The sequence below is a fragment of the Oncorhynchus keta genome, chromosome 20 (genome assembly GCF_023373465.1).
Source record: "Oncorhynchus keta strain PuntledgeMale-10-30-2019 chromosome 20, Oket_V2, whole genome shotgun sequence".
Taxonomy (NCBI): Eukaryota; Metazoa; Chordata; class Actinopteri; order Salmoniformes; family Salmonidae; genus Oncorhynchus; species Oncorhynchus keta.
This window is the reverse complement of record NC_068440.1, coordinates 12,996,693-13,019,495: the sequence shown is the minus strand read 5'-3', so window position 1 is coordinate 13,019,495 and position 22,803 is coordinate 12,996,693. Positions and strand designations below refer to the sequence as shown.

At 41.9% G+C, this 22,803-nt stretch overlaps 1 protein-coding gene across 7 annotated transcripts in view; it reads right to left on the bottom strand.

Moving 5' to 3' along the window:
* LOC118399423 (A-kinase anchor protein 9-like) overlaps positions 1 to 22,803 on the bottom strand; it is a 125,824-nt gene that overhangs the window by 33,432 nt on the left and 69,589 nt on the right. For 6 of the 7 annotated variants that reach the window (XM_052472082.1, XM_052472084.1, XM_052472088.1 and 3 more), the window contains 7 exons: positions 14,132 to 14,294; positions 8,477 to 8,571; positions 7,457 to 7,574; positions 6,151 to 6,189; positions 4,948 to 5,180; positions 4,564 to 4,683; positions 337 to 504 (listed from right to left, as the gene is read on the bottom strand). In XM_052472082.1, the coding sequence (XP_052328042.1) occupies positions 337 to 504; positions 4,564 to 4,683; positions 4,948 to 5,180; positions 6,151 to 6,189; positions 7,457 to 7,574; positions 8,477 to 8,571; positions 14,132 to 14,294 (936 nt within the window). The remainder of the gene's footprint in view (positions 1 to 336; positions 505 to 4,563; positions 4,684 to 4,947; positions 5,181 to 6,150; positions 6,190 to 7,456; positions 7,575 to 8,476; positions 8,572 to 14,131; positions 14,295 to 22,803) is intronic. The other variant, XM_052472085.1, reaches the window with a different exon arrangement.

Genomic DNA, 22,803 nt, shown 5'->3' with positions numbered 1-22,803 from the left:
TGTGCAGTACTTGGGTGCAGTACTCATTATTATGGGCGCACACACACATTCTCAGCCCGGACATCAGGGACTGTCTGTACAGTCTCCTTTCTTACTAGTGTACACACACAAACACCCATATACACATGTAGCTTCACGCTGTCATTCTCTCACACTCGACCAGAACATACAAACTCTCATTCTGAAACAGTCACACACTCCATCTTCTCTCACTCACACACCCCCGCTAACATTAACACAGCATCATTAACTATTCCCACTCCATTGTTCCTCTCCTCTCTTTTTCATCTTCCTCCCCTGTCTCTCTCCACCCCTCCCCCCCTTCGTCTCTTTCACCGTCTCTGTGCTGGCCAGCAGAGCCTGCTCCAGCTCGCGGATCCGGCCCTCCAGCTTGTCGATCTCCTCGTTGCGCTCGCCCGCCTCGCGCTGCAGCTGCTCAGACGCCAGTAGCAGCTCGCTGCACCAGTCCGCCTTCTCCCTCAGCTGCTGGGTCAGCTGATCCACCTGGGAGAGGATAGGGTTGAGGAGGAGAAAGGAGCGGGAGGAGAGAAGGAGGGAAAGAGGGGTTTTCAGTGAGGATCGTACAGTCTGTAGCTTCAATGTATCAATGTGGCTAGCTAGTAGCAACACAATACAGTAACTGGGAGGTCAGCTGATCCACCTGCCGTTTGGAAAAGAGGGAGGGAAAGAGGGGGTAGTAGGGCTGGGAATTGCCAGGGACCTCACGGTACAATATTATCAGATACTTAGGTGCCGATACGATATATATTGCAATTCTCATGATTCTATTTGTATTGCTATTCGATACTGCAATCAAATTGCAATTTGATGTTCCAAACATATTGCTCAAAGACCGCATGAGAAAATGTTGATTTTGATTGTTCATGGAAATAAAAGTGCTGGAACCATGTTGGCTCACTATTTTGAAAGATGCAGAGTTTTGGCACAGGTAGAGCCAAATAGCGCTAGCTAATGCTAAGTAACAAAATAAATAAAAAAATAAAAAAATAAAAAATGCGTATTTTACCAATCGATACTTGGAGTCTAAGCATTGATAAAAAAAATTATACTACGATAATTAAATGTAGCGATTTTCCCCCTCCATCACTAGGGGTAGAGGGAATGAGGAGAGCTTCAGCGAGGATGGAAAAGAAAGTCTACCTGTCATTTGCCTTTTGGTAGGCCGTCATTGTAAATAAGAATTTGTTCTTAACTGGCTTGCCTAGTTAGATAAGAAAATTAATCTAAATGCAGAATAGATTATATGCTTCAATATGAGAGAAGCTACATTTCAGTATATGTTAGCTACTAGCAATAGCTACTAGCAATAGCTGTTAGATTAGCTGAGCCACCTGCCGTGTGGGAGAGGGGAGGAGCAGAAGGGAAGGAGAAACAAGGATGGCTTGACTATGGTGCGGCTGAACAACGGCAGTATTAATGTAAGCGGGAGCAATTCTATGAGGTCAGAGGATCCACACCTGCTACATGGTAGAGAAAGGGAGAAAAATAGGGGAAGAGGGAGGGAGAGGTGGGGTTTTAGTGCAGCTAATGATATTTATTAGTAGAGCCTTTTCAATGATGCTAGCAGCACTAATAGCTGGGAGGGCAACGGATCCACCTGCTATGGTGGACAGAGGAATATTTAAAGGGACAAAAAGGAGAAAGAGAGCAGAGGAAGGGAAAATGGGGGGATCTGACGTGGTTTACAATGACAGGTTGCTACCATGCAACTGATGGAGTTTCGCTAATGAGAGAGGCTGTTTCAATGCAACTAATAGCAATACCTGGGAGGTCAGCTGATCCACCTGCCATAGGAGAGGCAAAGAGAGGGAGAGAGGAGGGAAGAGGAGGAAAGGAGAGAGAATGGCCTTTAATGAGCATAGCAGTGACTAATAGGAGAAGGTGGAGGGAGAAGGAATGGCGCTAAGATTATGATAGCAGAGAAAGGCTGCTGTGATAAAGCTAAATGCATTTAGCTTAGCAAAAACAGGCCAGTGCAGTATCTACAATGATGTTTAAAAAGAGACAACTATAATTCAATTCAACTAACTCTGAGTGACTTTTAGTGAAACGTTTCCACAACACATGTCACTATAATACAGCTGAAGACTCTGAACACGAACAGCAGCATGGTAACTAATGTAAAACACAGCTGATGGCAACAGCAAGCAGAGCCACTGCCACAGCATGTCAAAGAAACGTGGAGCTATGATGATAATGACTTTTAGCTGAAACAAGCCACAACAACTCAATTGACGTACAACAAACCAGAGACAAGCAGTATGTCACCGCTGTTATGACAGCAGATGCCATGATAATGCAAAGACAGACCTCCATGGTCAAGATCACGATGATGCTCAGCAGAAATATCATACTGTAATACAGTGGGGGAAGTATTTAGTCAGCCTCCAATTGTGCAAGTTCTCCCACTTAAAAAGATGAGGCCTGTAATTTTCATCATAGGTAGACTTCAACTATGACAGACAAAATTAGGGGGAAAAATCCAGAAAATCACATTGTAGGATTTTAAATGAATTTATTTGCAAATTATGGTGGAAAATAAGTATTTGGTCACCTACAAACAAGCAAGATTTCTGGCTCTCACAGACATGTAACTTCTTTAAGAGGCTCCTCTGTCCTCCACTCGGTACCTGTATTAATGGCACCTGTTTGAACTTGTTATCAGTATAAAAGACACCTGTCCAAAACCTCAAACAGTCACACTCCAAACTCTATGGCCAAGACCAAAGAGCTGTCAAAGGACAACAGAAACAAAATTGTAGACCTGCACCAGGCTGGGAAGACTGAATCTGCAATAGGTAAGCAGCTTGGTTTGAAGAAATCAACTGTGGGAGCAATTATTAGGAAATGGAAGGCATACAAGACCACTGATAATCTCCCTCGATCTGGGGCTCCATGCAAGATCTCACCCCGTGGGGTCAAAATGATCACAAGAACGGTGAGCAAAAATCCCAGAACCACACGGGGGTACCTAGTGAATGACCTGCAGAGAGCTGGGACCAAAGTAACAAAGCCTAAAATCAGTAACACACTACGTGCCAGGGACTCAAATCCTGCAGTGCCAGACGTGTCCCCCTGCTTAAGCCAGTACATGTCCAGGCCCGTCTGAAGTTTGCTAGAGAGCATTTGGATGATCCAGAAGAAGATTGGGAGAATGTCATATGGTCAGATGTCATATGGTCAGATGAAACCAAAATATAACTTTTGGGTAAAAACTCAACTCGTCGTGTTTGGAGGACAAAGAACGCCGAGTTGCATCCAAAGAACACCATACCTACTGTGAAGCATGGGGGTGGAAACATCATGCGTTGGGGCTGTTTTTCTGCAAAGGGACCAGGACGACTGATCCGTGTAAAGGAAAGAATGAATGGGGCCATGTATCGTGAGATTTTGAGTGAAAACCTCCTTCCATCAGCAAGGGCATTGAAGATGAAACGTGGCTGGGTCTTTCAGCATGACAATGATCCTAAACACACCGCCCGGACAACGAAAGAGTGGCTTCGTAAGAAGCATTTTAAGGTCCTGGAGTGGCCTAGCCAGTCTCCAGATCTCAACCCCATAGAAAATCTTTGGAGGGAGTTGGAAGTCCGTGTTACCCAGCAACAGCCCCAAAACATCACTGCTCTAGAGGAGATCTGCATGGAGGAATGGACCAAAATACCAGCAACAGTGTGTGAAACCTTGTGAAGACTTACAGAAAACGTTTGACCTCTGTCATTGCCAACAAAGAGTATATAACAAAGTATTGAGATAAACTTTTGTTATTGACCAAATATTTATTTTCCACCATAATTTGCAAATAAATTCATAAAAATTCCTACAATGTGATTTTCTGGATTTTTTTTCTCATTTTGTCTGTCATAGTTGAAGTGTACCCATGATGAAAATTACAGGCGTCTCATCTTTTTAAGTGGGAGAACTTGCACAATTGGTGGCTGACTAAATACTTTTTTGCCCCACTGTAACTAATGATATTTACTTGAGAAAGGTAGCTTACAACACGGTGTGAGAGTAACCTCGCCATGAAATCTGCTTTTTCGAAAGACTCAAAATATATTAAGTGTTTAGTGACACGGACAAAACCACTTAAAACCTATTATGTCCAGTAAAATATTAAATTAAAAAGCCTTAAATACTACAGTTCTACAAAATGCATTACAAATCACATCATATCCCCCTTACAGTTCAATATAAATCACCATGGTGATGATCGACAAATCAACCCTCGCCTGGAAAAAAACACAACAAAAACAACCCCATCCAGCAAATATTATACGTACATTTTCCTTCACAATACATGTTGATGCAACAGTTCCAGTTGAACTAGTCTGGGATCATATTCTGGTAACCATAGGAAATTATACCTCCCCATTGTCCTGGAAGACACTGAGTCCTCATGTAAAAACCTACAACAGTCCACTTTTACAAGCTGAGCATCTACATTACTGCCTTTCCCATTGTGACAGAACAAAAGGAGGGAGAAACTGACTGTGGAGTCCCACAGGGCTCAATGCTGGGGCCATTGCGGAACTGAATTGTTACCTCTCTGCTTCTTTGTTCAGAGCCGGGCTGCTGCTTCTGGCTGTTCTTTAGCTGCTGCTCCAGTTTCAAGATCTCCTGCTGGAAGACATCCCTCTCGTGTTCCCGGTCGATGGCTTGCTCCTGGGGATCAGATTTTAAGACCAAGCCTTTAAAGGAGAGTGCCTAAGGGAAATACCTTATGCACTGCCTAATCCCCAATAACCAACATGCACATTCATGTAACATGTGTAAATCTGTATACTTTAAAACAACATAGTTCCTAAGGTCCTCCCCCATCCACCCCTCCCCATTCATCCATCTCTCCCATCTCTCTATCCATATTCATCCATCCAGTCATGCATCCATCCCCCCTCCCTCATCTCTCCCTTCCCCTCTTTCTCTTACATCCAGGAACCTCCGGTTCTTCTCCAGTTGTTTCTCCAGGGCCTGGATCTGCTGCAGCAGGTCGCCAGTCTCCGTCTTGCGGGCATGCTCCAGCTCGATGACCCGGTTGACCTGCTCCTCCAGCTCAGCCTCCAGTGTTTTCACCTGGTGCAGGAGGCCCAGACTCTCCTTCTCTGCCTGCCGCTGCACCTCTACCTTCTCAGCCATCAGCTTCTCCGTCTCCTCCAGGAGGTCTGGGGGGAAGGGAGGGAGAGAGGGAGGGAAGGACAGAAGGCGTCACACATAAGGTCGCTTTAGAAGGGAGGAGTCAATGATTTTGGACATAGAGGTTTCATTCGATCAATGGACAGGACAGGATGCTGAGATGGAGTTCTTGTGGACTCAGTTACAGCCTATTAATGTAAAACCTAAGTATATTCAGCGGTTTTTGTCTCAGAAGTTCTAAAATTGTGTTTTATTAATTTTAAAATTATTACATTATTGAGATGGCCGCTTTTAACAAAATGCCCCAAAAACAGTCTGCCATTTCAGCATCACGTATAACATATCTAACAATCTTACTCCCAGTATCTTCCCAACATATACTAATCCGATGCTATCATTTAACCAACATTAAACCAGGAGATCAAAACCCCCATTGTATTAGTTCAACAGATAAAAGGGTAAGAGAGTGCAAACCACAGACCAAGCACATAGACAGTGCTGAGACATTGCAATATCCATGCCTCATATGCAATTGCAGGCAAGGGGTGGGACAAATTCCTAATTGAGCAATCATCTTAACTCCAAAGGTAGTGGACATTGTCACGATGTTAGCATAGATACTGTGAAGTAAGGTTAGGGTGAGCTCAACTCTAGGAGCAAAGATGATTGCCAATGAGGAAATACTTAAGCTTGCAGTATCTTCGTATCAAAATATAGCTTATCCGATTCCTTCAATCATGCTCAATCATAAATCAAATGAGAATGATCACATTGACCCATAAGACATTAACATGACAAACCATGACGTAGAAAAGTGAATCAAAAAAGAAAAAGCGTAAGCAAGGGTTAGTGATTGAGTGAGTGAGCCCATAGCAAGCGCCAACATTGTTTTGTGAGTTGCTGTATTTGGGGGTTAAAAAATATATTTGTGAAGTGCCAATCGACTAGAGACTAAAAGGTAACATAGATAGACTGGCCATGCTCTGATGTGGGACACACCTGCTTCAGGTGCTGCATCGACTGCAGCTTCAACTAGGCCTATGGGAGGAATAAGAAAGCACAGTATTTCAACATGCACTTGTTTTGTCATAAAAAGGAGGAAGACTAGAGGAGAAAGGATGCGAGAGGTGAAAACAAGAGGGCGGTGCCTCCCTGCATGTGCTGTCATGGTATTGGTTAAAGCTGTGTCGGAAGAGGATGGATAAGCCAATGCAGTGAGGTGAGAGCAGGAGTGAGGTGTTATTGAAATGGCTCCCTGTACATTGAATTCATGTCCTTGCTGTATACTTGCCATTTCCTTATGGATTGTTCATTAACCTATGGAATACCGTGAAATTGTACTGGAAAGAGGTAATGCATCGGAAAATGCTTCAAAAATATTTTGCAATGGAAAACAAGTGTGTCATTGGTCAAATCAAGGTAGTTCCTCCCAGTTTCAGTCCACTTCATTACGTTTGGTGCCTAATGAACACAACCCAGGTGAGACTTTTGTCAGATACAGTACATGTGTTCCAGGATTCCGTTTTATCCCAGAGGATTTCCATCAAAAACAATGATCAATTGCAAACTTCATTACAACATGAATGAATCACCACGGTCACCGTTTCTATAGGAATTCAGTAAAGCACAGTAATAACAGAGTATATAAATTAAAATGACAAGGATTTCGTTAAAAAGTTATTGAGTGATAAGATGATAACAATGAGTGGCTTCTCTTAAGCTGACACAGTGTGTGATGATAATGACAATGAGTCACACAAAGAATCAAATGTAGATATAATCAAGAAAATACACCAACCTTCTGTATGCAAAATAACATGGGCCTGTTTTATCTTTGTCATAGGACCCACAGAAATATAATTACTAGAACGGACAATGTCAAATTGCCATGGCCTGAGGGGTTTCTCTCAGTAATGCTAGTATTTCTATTTCAATGATACAACCCCCACTTCACTCTGCCCACTCTTTGGAGTAGTGATGTCATATAAATATGTAGCCATAGCTCTTTAGTATCACCAACTGCATGTTTTTCAGCATCTCTATTGGAATAGGCATTGCGCATATCCAATACACTTTACATGATATGAAGGTAACATTCTCGCCATTATTTCACGGTCTAGAAAACCAATAAAATCAAAGTGTGTCACTTGTGTCAAATACAGACCTTGTGAAATGCTTACTTACAGACTCTAACCAACATTGCAAAAAAGGTATTAGGTGAACACAAGCAATATTTGACTGTTTGTCAAACTGTATATTTTGTTCCATTCAGATCCAACAAGAAAATAAGTGGTGGGGTACATACGTAACTCGCGCGGGCCGGCATGCTCCCTCATGGCATCCTGTTGCCGTGACAGTATCTCTCGCTCCTCCTGCATCTGCAGCCTCTCCTGCTCCAGTTCGTGTAGACGGCTGCTTGTCACCTGCAGGAGCCAATGACATTTAGTTAGAGGCAGGTTGACAATGTGGCTAGCCAATTAAAAACACTAACTCAGACACACAAAAACTGCCCTTGCAGTGTGCGAAGTTGCTCGACATACCGGTAACATTTTAAACAGATGGGAAACAATTTGAAACATAATTGTCCAACGTTTTCTTTAAATCTGCATAGTGGTTGAGATATATTGGACACAAAATATTTACCTAGTATTAGGGTTGCAAAGGGAGGGTATATTAATGGAAACCTACCAGTAAACTACCAGAATTTTGGTATCTTTCAAGGATTTTATGTAATCCATCACAGGACATCTAGTGGCCCTTTTGGGTACTTCATATTGTTACAGGTTTCTAATTATCTCTGGCCCACGGTGTGTCTTTATCACATGTACAATATATTAAATTAAATACGATGATTTTCAAATAAAAACTATAATGAAAGCTGTAAAATATCATCCTAAATCTAAAACCATCAACTTAATATTACAGTTTCAGTGAAAAAAGTAAATAGTTGGAAGAGTTGCAGAGTTAATTGAAAATAATGCCATTGCTGATTAGAAGCTATTTTCAATAAATTATGTTATTTTCTCTTCAACCATATGATCTATCTATTAGAAACTCATGGACAATATGGAGGATGATATAAAAAAAGAACACTATAAATAAATACATAAAAAAAAAGTTAAAGTATAAATTACCAAAGTTTACTGAAGATTACGGTAACTTTGGTAAACTACCAGTAGCATTGCAATCCTAGCTAGCAGGCATTACTGGTTGAAATTTTATCATTATGACAAAGACTGCTAGCTGGGTAGTGGACAGAGCATGTCCCCCTCAACGGTTATAAAACACAGTGATAGGGTGGTTGTAGACTGGACCTGTGACTCACCTGCAGCTCCTGCGCCAGGCTTAGCTGTAGCTCCTCCTTCTGATGCAACTCCAACTCCAGCGCGGCCCGTTCACCCGTGTAGCCATCGATCAGTCCTAAGGGGGAGAGAGAGAGGTGTGGGAGTATTAATATATAGATTTAGCGATCGTTGAATGACACGTTAACACGTCACTCACAGTTAGAGCCCAACCAATATATCGGTTCACCGGTACTATCGGACGATATTGACCTCTACCAATATTCAATAAATAGAATGAAAAAAGGGAACCTCATAATTATCTGAATACTTGCAGCCATTCTCATGATGCATCATTTTTGTCACAAAGTAAGAAATCAACAATTGATGTATATTTCTTGGACAATTGCTATTTTGAGAACTCTGTGAAACAATTTAACTTTTACATTTTTCTCACTGTAAATATCAGATATCAGTAAGATAAGTACAAACTACGGCTGGGCGATACGGCCTAAAAATCCTATAAAATTACAGGCCTCATCTTTTTAAGTGTGAGAACTTGCACAATTGGTGGCTGACTAAATACTTAATTATATAAATTTAACACAGGTCTCAAACAATCTCTCAAGCACAAGCCAACTGCAAGTGAGTAGCCAGCTAATCTTTATATTTAAAGTCTAGCCAATTCAGATCTATTTGCTTGCTAACAAAGTAGAACAGATGAATTGTTATGAATACACCCTCCTGTCCATCTCCAACTGTTTTAACAACATAGCTTGTTTAAATGTTGAAATAAAGTTGCCTCCCTGGATAAGAACATCTGTTGTTTCAACCACTGCCCGTCACCAAGTGAGTACCACCAGGCTCGATCCTTGGCCCCACGCTCTTCTCAATTTACATCAACCACATAGCTCAAGCAGTAGAAAGCTCTCTCATCCATTTATATGCAGATTATACAGTCTTATACTCAGCTGGCCCCTCCCAGGATTTTGTGTTAAACGCTCTACAACAAAGCTTTCTTAGTGTCCAACAAGCTTTCTCTGCCCTTAACCTTGTTCTGAACACGTGAACAACTCCTAAACAAAGTTAATGTGGTTTGGTAAGAAGAATGCCCCTCTCCCCACTGGTGTGTTTACTACCTCTGAGGGTTTAGAGCTTGAGGTAGTCACCTCATACAAGTACTTGGGAGTATGGTTAGACGGTACACTGTCCTTCTCTCAGCACATATCAAAGCTGCAGGCTGAGGTTAAAATCTAGACTTGGTTTCCTCTATTGTAATCGCTCCTCTTTGACCCCAGCTGCCAAACTATCCCTGATTCAGATGACCATCCTACCAATGCTAGATTACAGAGACACAATTTATAGATCGGCAGGTAAGGGTGCTCTCGAGCAGCTAGATGCTCTTTACCATTCAGACATCAGATTTGGCACCAATTCTCCTTATAGGACACATCACTGCACTCTACACTACTCTATAAACTGGCCATCTCTGTATACTCGTCGCAAGATCCACTGGTTAGGCCTCACTCCCCCTTATCTATCTGAGACACCTACTGCAGCCCTCATCCTCCACATACAACACCCATTCTGCCAGTCACATGACATCGTGTCATTGCTACCATGTTGTTGTCATGTTGTGTTGTTGTTTTAGGTCTCTCTTAATGTAGTGTTGTCTCTTGTCGTGAGGTGTGTTTTGTCCTATATTTTTATTTATTTTTTAATCCCAGACCCATCCCCGCAGGAGGCCTTTAATAAAAATTAGTTCTTAACTGACTTGCCTAGTTAAATAATGGTTTAATCATTTATTTTAAAAACATGTTCAACTAAGAAAAAGATTCTCTCATTGCACATTTATAAAACAAAAACTAGACAACTGCGTGCAACAGAAACCGAGCATGAATTTTCCACAATCATGTTAATACTCCTGTCCAAGTAGGGTCTGTACTGTTCAACATTAGAGTTGACACCTAAAAAGGATATTGTTATTAAGGGTAAGTTCTCCTCTAATACAGTAAAATGTCTCAATGTTTTTCGGTGTACATATGACCGATTATGTTGGACCAAACCTCAACTACAAATAGAGAGTTGAAACTGCTTGTTGTCAGAGAAAGAAATGATCTTTAATCTCTTGTTGTTGTGAGTGACAGGGGGAGGGGTGTCTGTGTGCGAGTGGGAAGGTGCACAGTGCACACAACACAGAAGGAGTGAAAGAGACGAGACCAAAAACACACACTCAAAAATACAAACTTTAAAAAAAGTAAAACCTCAATTCTTGCGATACAGGCATTTGGAACAAGACGCTAAATAAAACATACATTAGAACTAATCAAATGAATTTGATATCATCGCCAAGCCCTAACGCAAACAAATATTCAGACAAACAAACAAACACAGGCAGAATGTCCTGACCCATTTTGCTTGACAGAGTGTACTATAGAGGGCTATGCTGCCAACAAACACATTTAAAAATTCTATTATTACCCTTGTTACAGGTCACTAGATAAATGCACTACTGGCATGTAAATTCAGCTGATGATAAATCTGTTTGGAAAACATGACTGCACACTAGCAATGTTCCCAAAGATCTGATAGGTTTTCATTAGTAATCTCTATCTAGTACTAGTATGTAGCAGCTAGACTAAATAGGTGAAGTGAATACGCTTAATCATAGATGACTGTCTGATGTTCTTCCAAGAACATTGTTGTGCTGATGTGTGTTAAGCTTGCTGTGCCTCATTCTGATCTCTTTGTTTACCGTAAACTCAACAAATCATTTGAATGGGTGGCTCTACCCTTGTGTCTTTGTGAATGATGTTATTACTACAAAAGTATACGAGTCCACGTTATAGTGGTAAACACATTTTCACAACAAATTAATGTACCTTAGTACCATCCCCCAAATTCATAATTTGCAGTGGATGAGACCCCTCCCAAGAAAGCCTTCTGCATAATGCTGTCACTAACCAGGTTTCCATCAAACCTTTTATGTGAGTAAAGTACATATTGAATAAACAGCCCTTATGGAAACAACACATTTGTCCGTAAACTTTATAAATGTTGACAAAACAAAATACTTTTTTTTTTTTTCCATTGAACCTTAATCCAGGCGAGTCATTTAAGACCACATTCTTACTTATAATGACTATTTAAGTTCTGATTATTACATGCCAAGACAAATGCAACATTTTTAGTGACAAAACCATGGTGGAAACTCACTTAACCTATATATATATATTTTTTTAATTCGGTAAATGGAAATTTAACCGTATAAAGTTATTATTATGCCCACTACCTCATCACGCACAGCCTTTTATCCGCAACAATTCAATTTGATGGAACATCTCTGGTGGGAAAATGTGCATATTGTTTTTTATGTATATTCGCATGCAAATCTGTTGCCAATTGGATGGAAACCTAGCTAGCGTCATCTTTATAAATGTTGTTTGCGTGTTAAATTGTCAAGTTTTACAAGCACAACAACAGTATATTAATTGATCACTTGTAACTATGCTCCATGTCAGCAACCAGAACTAAAACCACATCAGAGTAGTTCAAACAATAACTCATAATAACTAACTCATACGCTGAAACTTGGAATGCTGCTGCTCGTGGCAAGATGAGAACTTGGGCGTTCACCAGAAACTCAGCACTCTTGGATCTGCATTCCGATGGTCATAAGAGGTTGATTGTCAGAATCAATCCACCAACCATCAATTCACTCTCTCAAGGAAGTTATATTTTATAATAAATCTTGACAAAAATAAAAGGTGATATTAGACGACTGATGAGATGGCTCCGGTCTTAAGCATCGTGTCATTGTATTAAGCCACAGTCATGAACCCTTTACACATCTTGATAATATCCGATTATGTCTGATATAGCCTAACACTGGAAGCTTGTGATGGCCTCCTGGCTTCACCCTCCTACCTGGTACAGCAACAGTCAAAGCTGGTTGACGTGATCTCATTACAACTAGAAATGGCAGTTTTGCCCACTGGATAGTGATGGGGGGGGGGATGTCATCAGCACACATTTCGCAATATTATTTTGGACCATATATATTACTTTGACTCAAATTATAATTATTTGTTTTGTTGCAAGGTAGCGTTAGCTAGCGCTAGTCGTCTGTACCGGCGCCAAAACTCAGCTATTTGTCATTCTATAACTTGTTTTCCATCTTCTTTTTAAATAGTGAGCCAACACGTTTTTAGCACTTATTTCCTTGACTGATCAAATCTCATTTTCTCACCTTTGGGATGGAATCCCTTAAGAATGAAAAGCACAAGGCTCTAGGGGCGGCAGGTAGCCTAGCAGTTAAGAGTGTTGGGCCAGTAACCTAAAAATCACAGGTTCAAATCCCAGAGCCAGTGGTGGAGGGTGGAAACATCTGGCATTCTGCCCTTAAGCAAGGCAGTCAACCCCCAACTACAACTGCTCCCCGGGCGCCAATGACGTGGATGTTGATTAAGGCAGCCCCCTGCACCTCTGATTCAGAGGGGTTGGGTTGAACGCAGAAGACACATTTCGGTTGAATGCATTCAGTTGTGCAACTGACTAGGTATCCCCTTTCCTTTCCTCGTCTCATGAGAGAATCTGTTGTCTCTGTCTCATGGAAACCGATTGAGTACAATTAGGTGCAAACAGAACACCATCAATCAAGCTGCAAAACAAACTAACCACAGTGCTGACCCTGCCACACACACACACACAACACACATCACCTTTCTTGCATTAAAGACAATTTTATAAAAGGCCAACACTCTCTTACCAAATAGGTAATCTTTGCTCAGAATTGTATCAACACACCCCTCTTGCTACAATTGTCCACAATGGCATCACGATGCCATTATATTTCCTATAGGCCTACGTCTCCCTCTAATGCTCTACGATAAACCTATCCTCTGCAAAACATAATACAGAAATACATCCTAACTCCCCCTGAGAGACTTGAGTGGCCTCAGAGCCTGGCTAATGGTTTCTGCCAGAATGGAACATTATTCAGAATTCAAGCAAAAGCAAGCCTGTTCCTCCATCTTCATTGAAACCAGTTTTCCACACCACACCAGGAGCTAGGTATTACAGAGTGAATTAGACAGGACAAAAGGAGGGCATTATTTCGGCTTGACATTAACAATGTTTGAATACGTGGATGGAAGAGCAAACACAACGGAGGAAGACAAGGCATCATTTGGGTTGGAGGCATCTTCGAAAGCTTTTAAGCGCCTGAAATGCATGTTGAAATATGTAGGCTAATACCGCAGGTCACGTGAAATCTGGGTGATGTTTTGTTTGTGTACGAGTCCGTTAATGAGAATGTCCTTCTACCCTGTGTGTGAGTCAAGAAAAAAAGCAAATGCAAACCAAATGTGGAGGCAGCAACATTTATCTTATTTGGCCAGCTACATTTGACTGTGTCTTTAATATTTTTTTTTACTGCGAGTCGCATGTCAAATGAAGACGTATCAGATGTTTTTTCCTTGTTTTACTATCCTTGAGGGGACTTTTGGGGATTGAACAAACTCACCCACCCACACACACACACCCCATCTCCATATATTCACTTTCCCTTTCACCCACAGATTCCCTAGCCACCTGACTCACCAAAACACACCATCCCCCACAAACACCCCAGACACACACTTTCACTGCCCTCCACACACCCACCCACCCAAATTTAAAAACAACCCCCCCCCACTCACCCTCTGCCCTGTGGAGCTCCAGGGCCAGCTGCTCACGGGCACGCCCCTCCTCCCCCAGCCTTTCCTGCAGATCCTCCTGCCGCCGCAGAAGATCACCAATCTCCTGGTTGTGATGGAAGGACTCGCGCATCAGCTCCGTCTGGGTGATCTGCGCATGTTCCAGCTGATCAGGGTTGGGAAGATAGGTGGCGAGACAAAGACTATTACTTTAGTGATCAAAGAGCATTTGAGGAAATACATGAGGTGGAGAATAATTCTGAATAAAACATTGAGATACACAAAGCTTTAAAGTAAGTTTGTCCACACAGACTGACTCAGTTTGTAAGAGTGTGGCACTAGCAACACCAGGGTTGTGGGTTCAAATGCTCCTGGGATCACATGTACAAACAAATGTATATACTCAGTGCACTATAAACTGCTTTGGATAAAATAATCTGCTAAAATGGCATATGGCATATTATTAAATCAAATCCAATGTCATGAATGAATGAATACTCTGCTGTCATTTACGGACATAACCTCCCTCTACGGACAATATGCTGAGCCTTGTGACAGTAGGTATAATGGGAATATTTTATGATCACCAGTCATGGTTTCCAGTTAGTGTCCAAAGTGAAAGTCAAAAATGAGGACCAATCAATCAAAGCAGTAGGCCCACTTAAGGATAATGGGTGGAACAAAACTACACTAGCACATAAGATACACAGAGGGTTCACAACACACACACGGCCTGTGTGGCTATGCTTAAATGAGAAGGGAATCCCAAAAACAACTACAGGGCAATGCACAAAGAGGTGTGGAGAAGGTTAGCCGTATACAGTTCAGTGGTAAGTCCCGAGTTGTACAGTGGCACATCATGACAGTGTAAATATTTTCTCACTCGCTTCAAATACTCACATACAGAACCTGCATAGCTAAAATGAGTAAACCTACACCCCAGTTTGACATTCATCAAGGAACTAACAACATGTATGACCCGTCATTTAATTCTTAGCCCTTTAACTTTGATAACAGATGACAGGTCTATTAGACGTTGCACAATGACGTGTTCACAAAAGCCTTCTATCCTGGCTGAATTAGCATGGAATTGCTCTTCTGCAATAAACCACTGACTTGCACAATATATACACACACGTATGTGGACACCCCTTCAAATTAGTGGCTTCGGCAATTTTAGCCACTGCAGTTGCTGACAGGTGTATAAAAATCAATCACACAGCCATGCAATCTACATAGACAAACATTGGCCTCACTGAAGAGCTCAGTGACTTTCGGAGTGGCATCGTCATAGGATGCCACCTTTCCAACAAGTCAGTTTGTCAAATTTCTGCCCTGCTAGAGCTGCCCCGGTCAACTGTAGGTGCTGTTATTGTGAAGTGGAAACGTCTAGGACCAACATCGGAAACGTCTAGGACCAACAAGCTCACAGAAAAGGGACCGACGAGCAGGTGTCCACATACTTTTGGTGTATACGCACCACAATTCACATGCAGTTGGTTTTACATAGCGAGACTTCCATATCTCCCACAGCACCAAAAGACATACTGCAACATTACGACAGCCAGGAAGTAGTCAGGCGATCATGCCACCCCAAAATCTTGGAGTAATATTTTGCTCACGTCACATGATTACCTGCTCAGATGAAAGCAGAGTAGGGAGATGTGTAACCTTCATTTTAACTAGGCAAGTCAGCTGACAACGATGGCCTACCCCGGACGACGCTGGGCCAATTGAGCGCCGCCCTATCTTGGACTGTATAGGCTACTCACTGTGTTTTTCACTGTATAAGTTGCCCAGTCAAAAAATACTGCTGTCAAGCAAGTTCGCTGTATAACGCACTAGTGTAGACTCTTATATAGGAGGGGTTGTATGTAGGTCATGTTATGAACTGTATACAATAATGGCCAAAATTGCTGTTTAGAACATCAAGTTAGCCAAATGAAAGACACTTTCAGATTAATGAGAAAGAGTAACTGTCCTGACTGAGTCATATTTACTTCACTAGCTATACAGTTCCATATAGGTTACATGGAAGATCAGCAGCTGAACGTAAACTTACTGTATAGGGTGGCGTGGGCAGGGAGATCTTAGAGATCACCTTAAGGAGGTGACCATTGGTCCTGTGGTTGACATGCGAGATTTGCGTCTGTACCACCACAGAGTTTTTCTCATTGAGGACGCTGGAGAGGGGGAAAGGTCGGGGCAGGGGCACGCGAGATTCCACCTCGTACACATCCTGATCTTCCCCTTCCACCCACATTGCCTGGTGGCTCGAATTCCAGTACGAGCGGTAGGAATCCATTGTGGTGGACAATTTAAGGGTTTTCAATTACCAACTAGTGTATCCTTGTAGCGCCCTCCCTTCCCTACAAATTTCCACGGATTGTATGAATTCGCCGGTGATCCTTTCAGCATCTACAGTGCACCTGCTGCGATGGATGGAGTCTTCAGCTGAGACTAGCAAAGCAGGGGGAGAGCTCAAGAGGGAAGAGCATCGGAGGGCAGATGAGTCCCGACTATGTAGCCGGGCTCTAGACAACAGTCTCTACAGAGCTGCCAGGCACAGAGCCTTGGGGAAACACACTGGCGTCTCAGTTCAGAATCAGAACCACACGCATAGCGTGCTGAAGAGACAATAAAAGGTCCCAAGTAAATACTGAGAACTAGGTCCTCCCTTGAAACAAAGTTTCAAGTCATAAAAGAAAAGATACCGGTAGTGCTTCTCCTTGTGTAGGAGAAAAGTAATCCTTTGTGGGGTAGAAAGTCCAAAGTCACATATTGTACCTGGGACAAAAAGGCATTCCTGAATCCTGGCAGTGATTGAGGGGGGTAAAATAAAGCAAGACCTAGCTTTAATATCCTGTGCACCTCTGACAGACTTTTCTCTCTGTCTGTTTTCCTCACTATCTCAGAGCACAGCGTGACCTTGCCCCTCAGCAGCACTCACTCCCACTCCCTCGCTCTCTTTCTCCCTCGGGAAGCTCATTAACAATTCCATGCCGCCACGGCAACGCAACACCGACCCGCAGGGAAGGGAAGCCTCCCGTTCCCCCCTTAATTGCTTTACACATGGAGCAGCCAACCAAGTGTTAACTCTGAAGCCGCCCGATCCAGTGGGGCTCTCGCTGCCCTTCTCCTTTCAGTATCTCTCCCCCTCTTTCGGTCACCCTCTCATTCTTGATCTATCCCTGTAGCCCCCTCTAAGTCTCTGTCACCACACTTTTCTAGCTCATTCTAGTTCCATGTCCCTCCCTCTCTCTCTCTCCCGGTCTCTCCTTATACACCAGCCTACATGTCAATGTCTATCTCGGTCTCGCTCTATCCCTCTCGAAACAGACATAAAAGAAGGTTGTGGTCTAAATTGTTCTCCCAGTGTGTTTTGCAGCAGGCAGGCCGAGTCTCTCCCTCTTCACTTCCGGATTGATAGCATGGGCAGGATATTGTTCAGCGAAAAGGGGGAGGGAATAGTTAGCGTAATTTCAACCCCCCCGGGCTAATAGGGCAGGTATAGCTTTGCAAATACACACACTCCCTCTCCCACACACACATATCCTTTTTGGAGGAGCTTGTCAAACAGGATTGATAATCCGTCAGTGTAGATGAACTGACTGAGACAGGTTTCCTAAAAATATCGCCGTAGCCGCCCTGGTCTCGCGAGCAAGTGAACCGTAAATCATGGAATTACACAATCAACACATTGGCCTTAAATGTCACTCACTGATCTATGTATAATACAAGGGTAAGTGAGCAACACCTGCTACAGCAAATTATTTCCAAAGCCAACCGACAAGACACTTAACATTCCAGAAAAACACATTACAATCAAGCATAATTCACACGACCAGGCCCTACAGACAGGAAACAACGATCCACGATCATTCACTCACAAATAACTAATTAGTCAATTCTGTCAGGAAAGAAACCATTAAATGGGTAGTTCGGGATTTTCTCCAGTTATATGAACACGTATAAATTTTTTATGCATCTGTGACCAGTATGAAGGAAGTTAAGAGGTAGTTTTGTGAGCCAATACTTGAGAAATTCTAGGAGAGCCACACACTCTAGAAGCTCAGATGCAATATTTTAATAACCTACGTTTCGACAAACAAGCTGTCATCATCAGGTTAAAATGACAAACACTACAGGGTGACTAGTTTATATAGTGTCAAAGGACAAACACAGGTGTCTGTTATCATTGCCGGGTGTGGCCTGATATCATTGGTTCATTATCAGATATAAAATAACATACCACAAACACGAAAGGAAAGCATACGATCATAGATACAATTTGGCAACATAGGCCTACAAACATTTACAATAGCAAAATCACAATAATCACAAGAATGGCTTCAGATCAAAGTCTACGTTGAGACCGAAGGGGGCAAGTGTCTTTAAATGAAAGATCCAGGCAGCCTCACATATTAACAATAAATTGTCAAGGTTATCAATTTGTTCGATGCCGATATAATGTAGGGACGAAGTGGTTTGCTTCTAAAAAGAGGGCTGCAACTGGATAAGTCGAGTTTTTGCACCTAATGGTGCTACGATGCTCCGAGATTCATACTTTTAAATTGCTCTTTGTTTACCCATATAATTTACACCACAAGGACAAGTTATAAGGTTAACAACGGCCTTAGTGGAGCACATGATAACACCTTTGATTGGGATCGGTTTCCCTGTTTGGCGGTGTTTGAAGGCTCTACATTTATAAGTGCCATTGGATTGAGCACAGCCATTACACTTGTAGTTTTCATCCGGTAGGGGCGCAAATATACATTGTGCAGGGATATCTTGGGGTGGTAAATCATAGTTTACCAATTGATCTCTGAGATTTCTGACCCACAAGAACACGACCAAGGGAGGGTCAGAAAACACATTACCGATACGGTCATCGGATCTTAGAATGTGCGAATGTTTGTGAACAAGTCCCTTAATTTGTTCAGAGCACTTTGAATAGCGGGTAGTTAGAACACAAGAAAACTTCCTTCAAACTGAACACAGAGGCATACAAATGGTATCCAAAGGTTCATCGGATTCTGGGGAAGTAGATAAAGGGCATCATTGCCCAAATTCCCAATATCCCTTTAAATTAACCAGTAACGTTAGGTCTTGTGAGCTTAGCTTCCCATCACTAGGCAGTAATCCCCAGTTTGAAGTGACAGTGTTTGACATGTAGTTGAGTATACCCTGGTCAACATTCCAAATATAAAATAGGCTTTTTATTGATTTAAGGTTGGACCGTTAGCAACTTTACACTCACCCACTGATTCAGAGTACACAAACCGGTGACTTTTATTGGGCTGTCCGGGGTAGGGAGCAAGAGATATTGCATTGACCTCCACACACAGACACTCAGTTTTTTTTATTTTATACAGACCGATAAGGTTACAAGTGGCTTGTTAGGTCTTTAAAACGTCTGATAGATGCAATCACCTCTTTTACATGTGTATTGGAATAGGCCTACCGTATATCATACAACATGCTTCAATAGAAGTTCTCACACACAGGTTGCATGCAAAGTTCAGCCTTTGCATGAGGAAACAGTCAAGGGGCCCGAATACTTTCCGAATGCACTGTATATACAGTTCCAGTCAAAGGTTCAGACACACCGACTCATTCAAGGGGTTTTCTTTATTTTTTACATTGTAGAACAATAGCGAAGACAACAAAACTATGAAAGTACACACATAGGATCATGAACTAACCAAAAAAAGTGTTAAACAAATCAAAAAATATTTTATAATTGAGATTCTTCAAAGGAGCCACCCTTTGCCTTGATGACAGCTTTGCACACTTGGCATTCTCTCAACCACCTTCATGTGGTTGTCACCTATTATTCTACAATGTAGACAATAGTAAAAAGGAAAGAAAAACCCTTGAATGAGTAGGTGTCCAGACTTTTGACTGGTACTGTATATATAAACACTGGATTGGCTGACGCTATGTATAGGCCATTGAAGGGTTATGAAGGCACCCGTCGGCCATATTGGCACTCTCCAGTGGGAGCATTCCTAAGAATGAATGGAATTCTACAGTATTTCAATTAAATGTTTCAAGAACAAAATTACAACTATTGCTTGTTGTAGCGGGGACAGTAACATAAGCACTAACATTAGCACTAAAATATGTTATATTTTAATAGAAATGTTACATTTGTATGTTTATCTCACATAATATAATTAAAACATATGCATCAAAGTGTCAGTAATAGAAGAAATGTTTCAAAAACAAAAAGGTAGACATTAAGAAATGCATTTCATTAACTTTAAAAATCTTTTTTTTACAATCTTTTTTTTTTACAAGCTTTTTTGCCAAGCTGGCTGTGCGGTGGCTACAATACAGTGCCTCCTGTCAGTCATCCAGGGTTTATACACATCATTGTGTGGGTGTCTACTGTGTGTGTTCGTAGGTGGGAAGAGTTAGCCAAATTATTTTGCCAATTAGCTTCTGCCGGCTGGTGTGCCGACCATGTCGAGTTGGTTTGACTTTGGAAAGCCTATCTCCGGGGCAAGTTAGTGACCGTCAAATTACACAATGTAATGAGAATATTTTCATGTTGCACACCTTTTCATTATCATTAAATGCTTTCAAAAAGCGTATATGAATTTATCCAACTTGGTTGGTTTAAGGCTTTTAAGTTATGGAAATTTGGAGCTATTTGAATCTTTATATTGTCTCATGAACAATTGAAGTCGGAAGTTTACATACAGGTTGGAGTAATTAAAACTCGTTTTTCAACCACTCCACAAATTTCTTGTTAAAATATAGTTCTGGCCAGTCGGTTAGGGACATCTACTTTGTGCATGACAGAAGCCATTTTTCCAACAATTGTTTACAGACAGATTATTTCACTGCATCACAATTTCAGTGGGTCAGAAGTTGACTGTGCCTTTAAACAGCTTGGAAAATTCCAGAAAATTATGTAATGGCTTTAGAAGCTTCTGTTAGGCTAATTGAGATCATTTGAGTCAATTGGAGGTGTACCTGTGGATGTATTTCAAGGCCTACCTTCAAACTCAGTGCCACTTTGCTTGACTTCATGGGAAATTCAAAAGAAATCAGACAAGATCTAAGAAAAAAAAATGTAAACCTCCGCAAATCTGGTTCATCCTTGGGAGCAATTTCCAAATGCCTGAAGGTACCACGTTCATCTGTACAAACAATAGCACGCCATTATAAACACCATAGGAACACACAACCGTCATACTGCTCAGCGAGGAAGAAGCCACTGCTCCAAAACCATCATAACAAAAGCCAGACTATGGTTTGTAACTGCACATGGGGACAAAGATCGTACTTTTTGGAGAAATGTCCTCTGGTCTGATGAAACAAAAAGGGAATTGTTTGGCTATTAATGACCATTAATGTTTGGAGGGAAAAGGGGGAGGCTTGAAGAACACCATCCCATCAGTGAAGTACGGGGTTGTCAGTATAATGTTGTGGCGGTGCTTTGCTACAAGAGGGACTGGTGCACTTCACAAAATAGATGGCATCACGAAGGAGGAAAATTCTGTGGATATATTGAAGGACCATCTCAAGACATCTGCCAGGAAGTTTAAGCTTGGCCACAAATGGATCTTCCAAATGGACAATGATCCCAAGCATACTTCCTAAGTTGTGGCAAAATGGCTTAAGGACAACAAAGTCAAGGTATTGGAGTGGCCATCACAAAGCCCTGACCTCAATCATATTGAACATTTGTGGGCAAAACTGAAAAAGCGTGTGCGAGAAAGGAGGCCTACAAACCTGACTCTCTTACACCAGCTCTGTCAGGAGTAATGGGCCAAAAATCACCCAACTTATTATGGGCGCTTGTGGAAGGCTACCCAAAACGTTTGACCCAAGTTAAACAGTTTAAAGGCAATGCTACCAAATACTAATTGAGTGTATTGTAAACCATTCTCTACTATTATTCTGACATTTCACATTCTTAAAATAAACTAGTGATCCTAACTGACCTAAAACAGGGATGTTTTACTAGGATTAAATGTCAGGAATTGTGAAAAACTGAGTTTAAATGTATTTGGCTAAGGTGTATGTAAACTTCTGACTTCAACTGTACATTGTGTAATTTACAGATGCTCCCAACTAGCCACATAGGGATATTTAAAAGTCAGTGCATTTCCTTGAATCTCTTCTGAGCTATTTTTACATGCACAACCACAACACCATGAGTAATGCTTGAATATAGGACAAACAGAACAGAAGATGCAGTATGATGCAGAAACTGTACCACATTTTAATGATGTATAAAGTATCTCTAGGCTGGCAGAGGGCACACACACAGTGAATGGGTAGTAGTAGTCTTTAGTTTTTATTTAACCTTTATTTAACTAGGCAAGTCAGTTAAGAACAAATTCTAATTTACAATGACTGTCTACCCCGGTCAAAACCTCCCCTAACATGGACGATGCTGAGCCAATTACGTGCCACCCTATGGTACTTCCGATCACAGCCGGTTATGATACAGCCCGGGATCGAACCCAGGTCAACAGTGACACCTCTAGCACTGCGATGCAGTAGCCTGAGGGGTAGGAGTCATCGGAGTCCAGCTGGATTATAATAGGCTAGGGGGAGGAAGAGAGACAACGCTCTATGCAAATCCACGTTTATCTGTAGGCAACCGCTGGGATTGAACCAGCCCTATTGTGTGGTGAATTCATTCTAGCTCC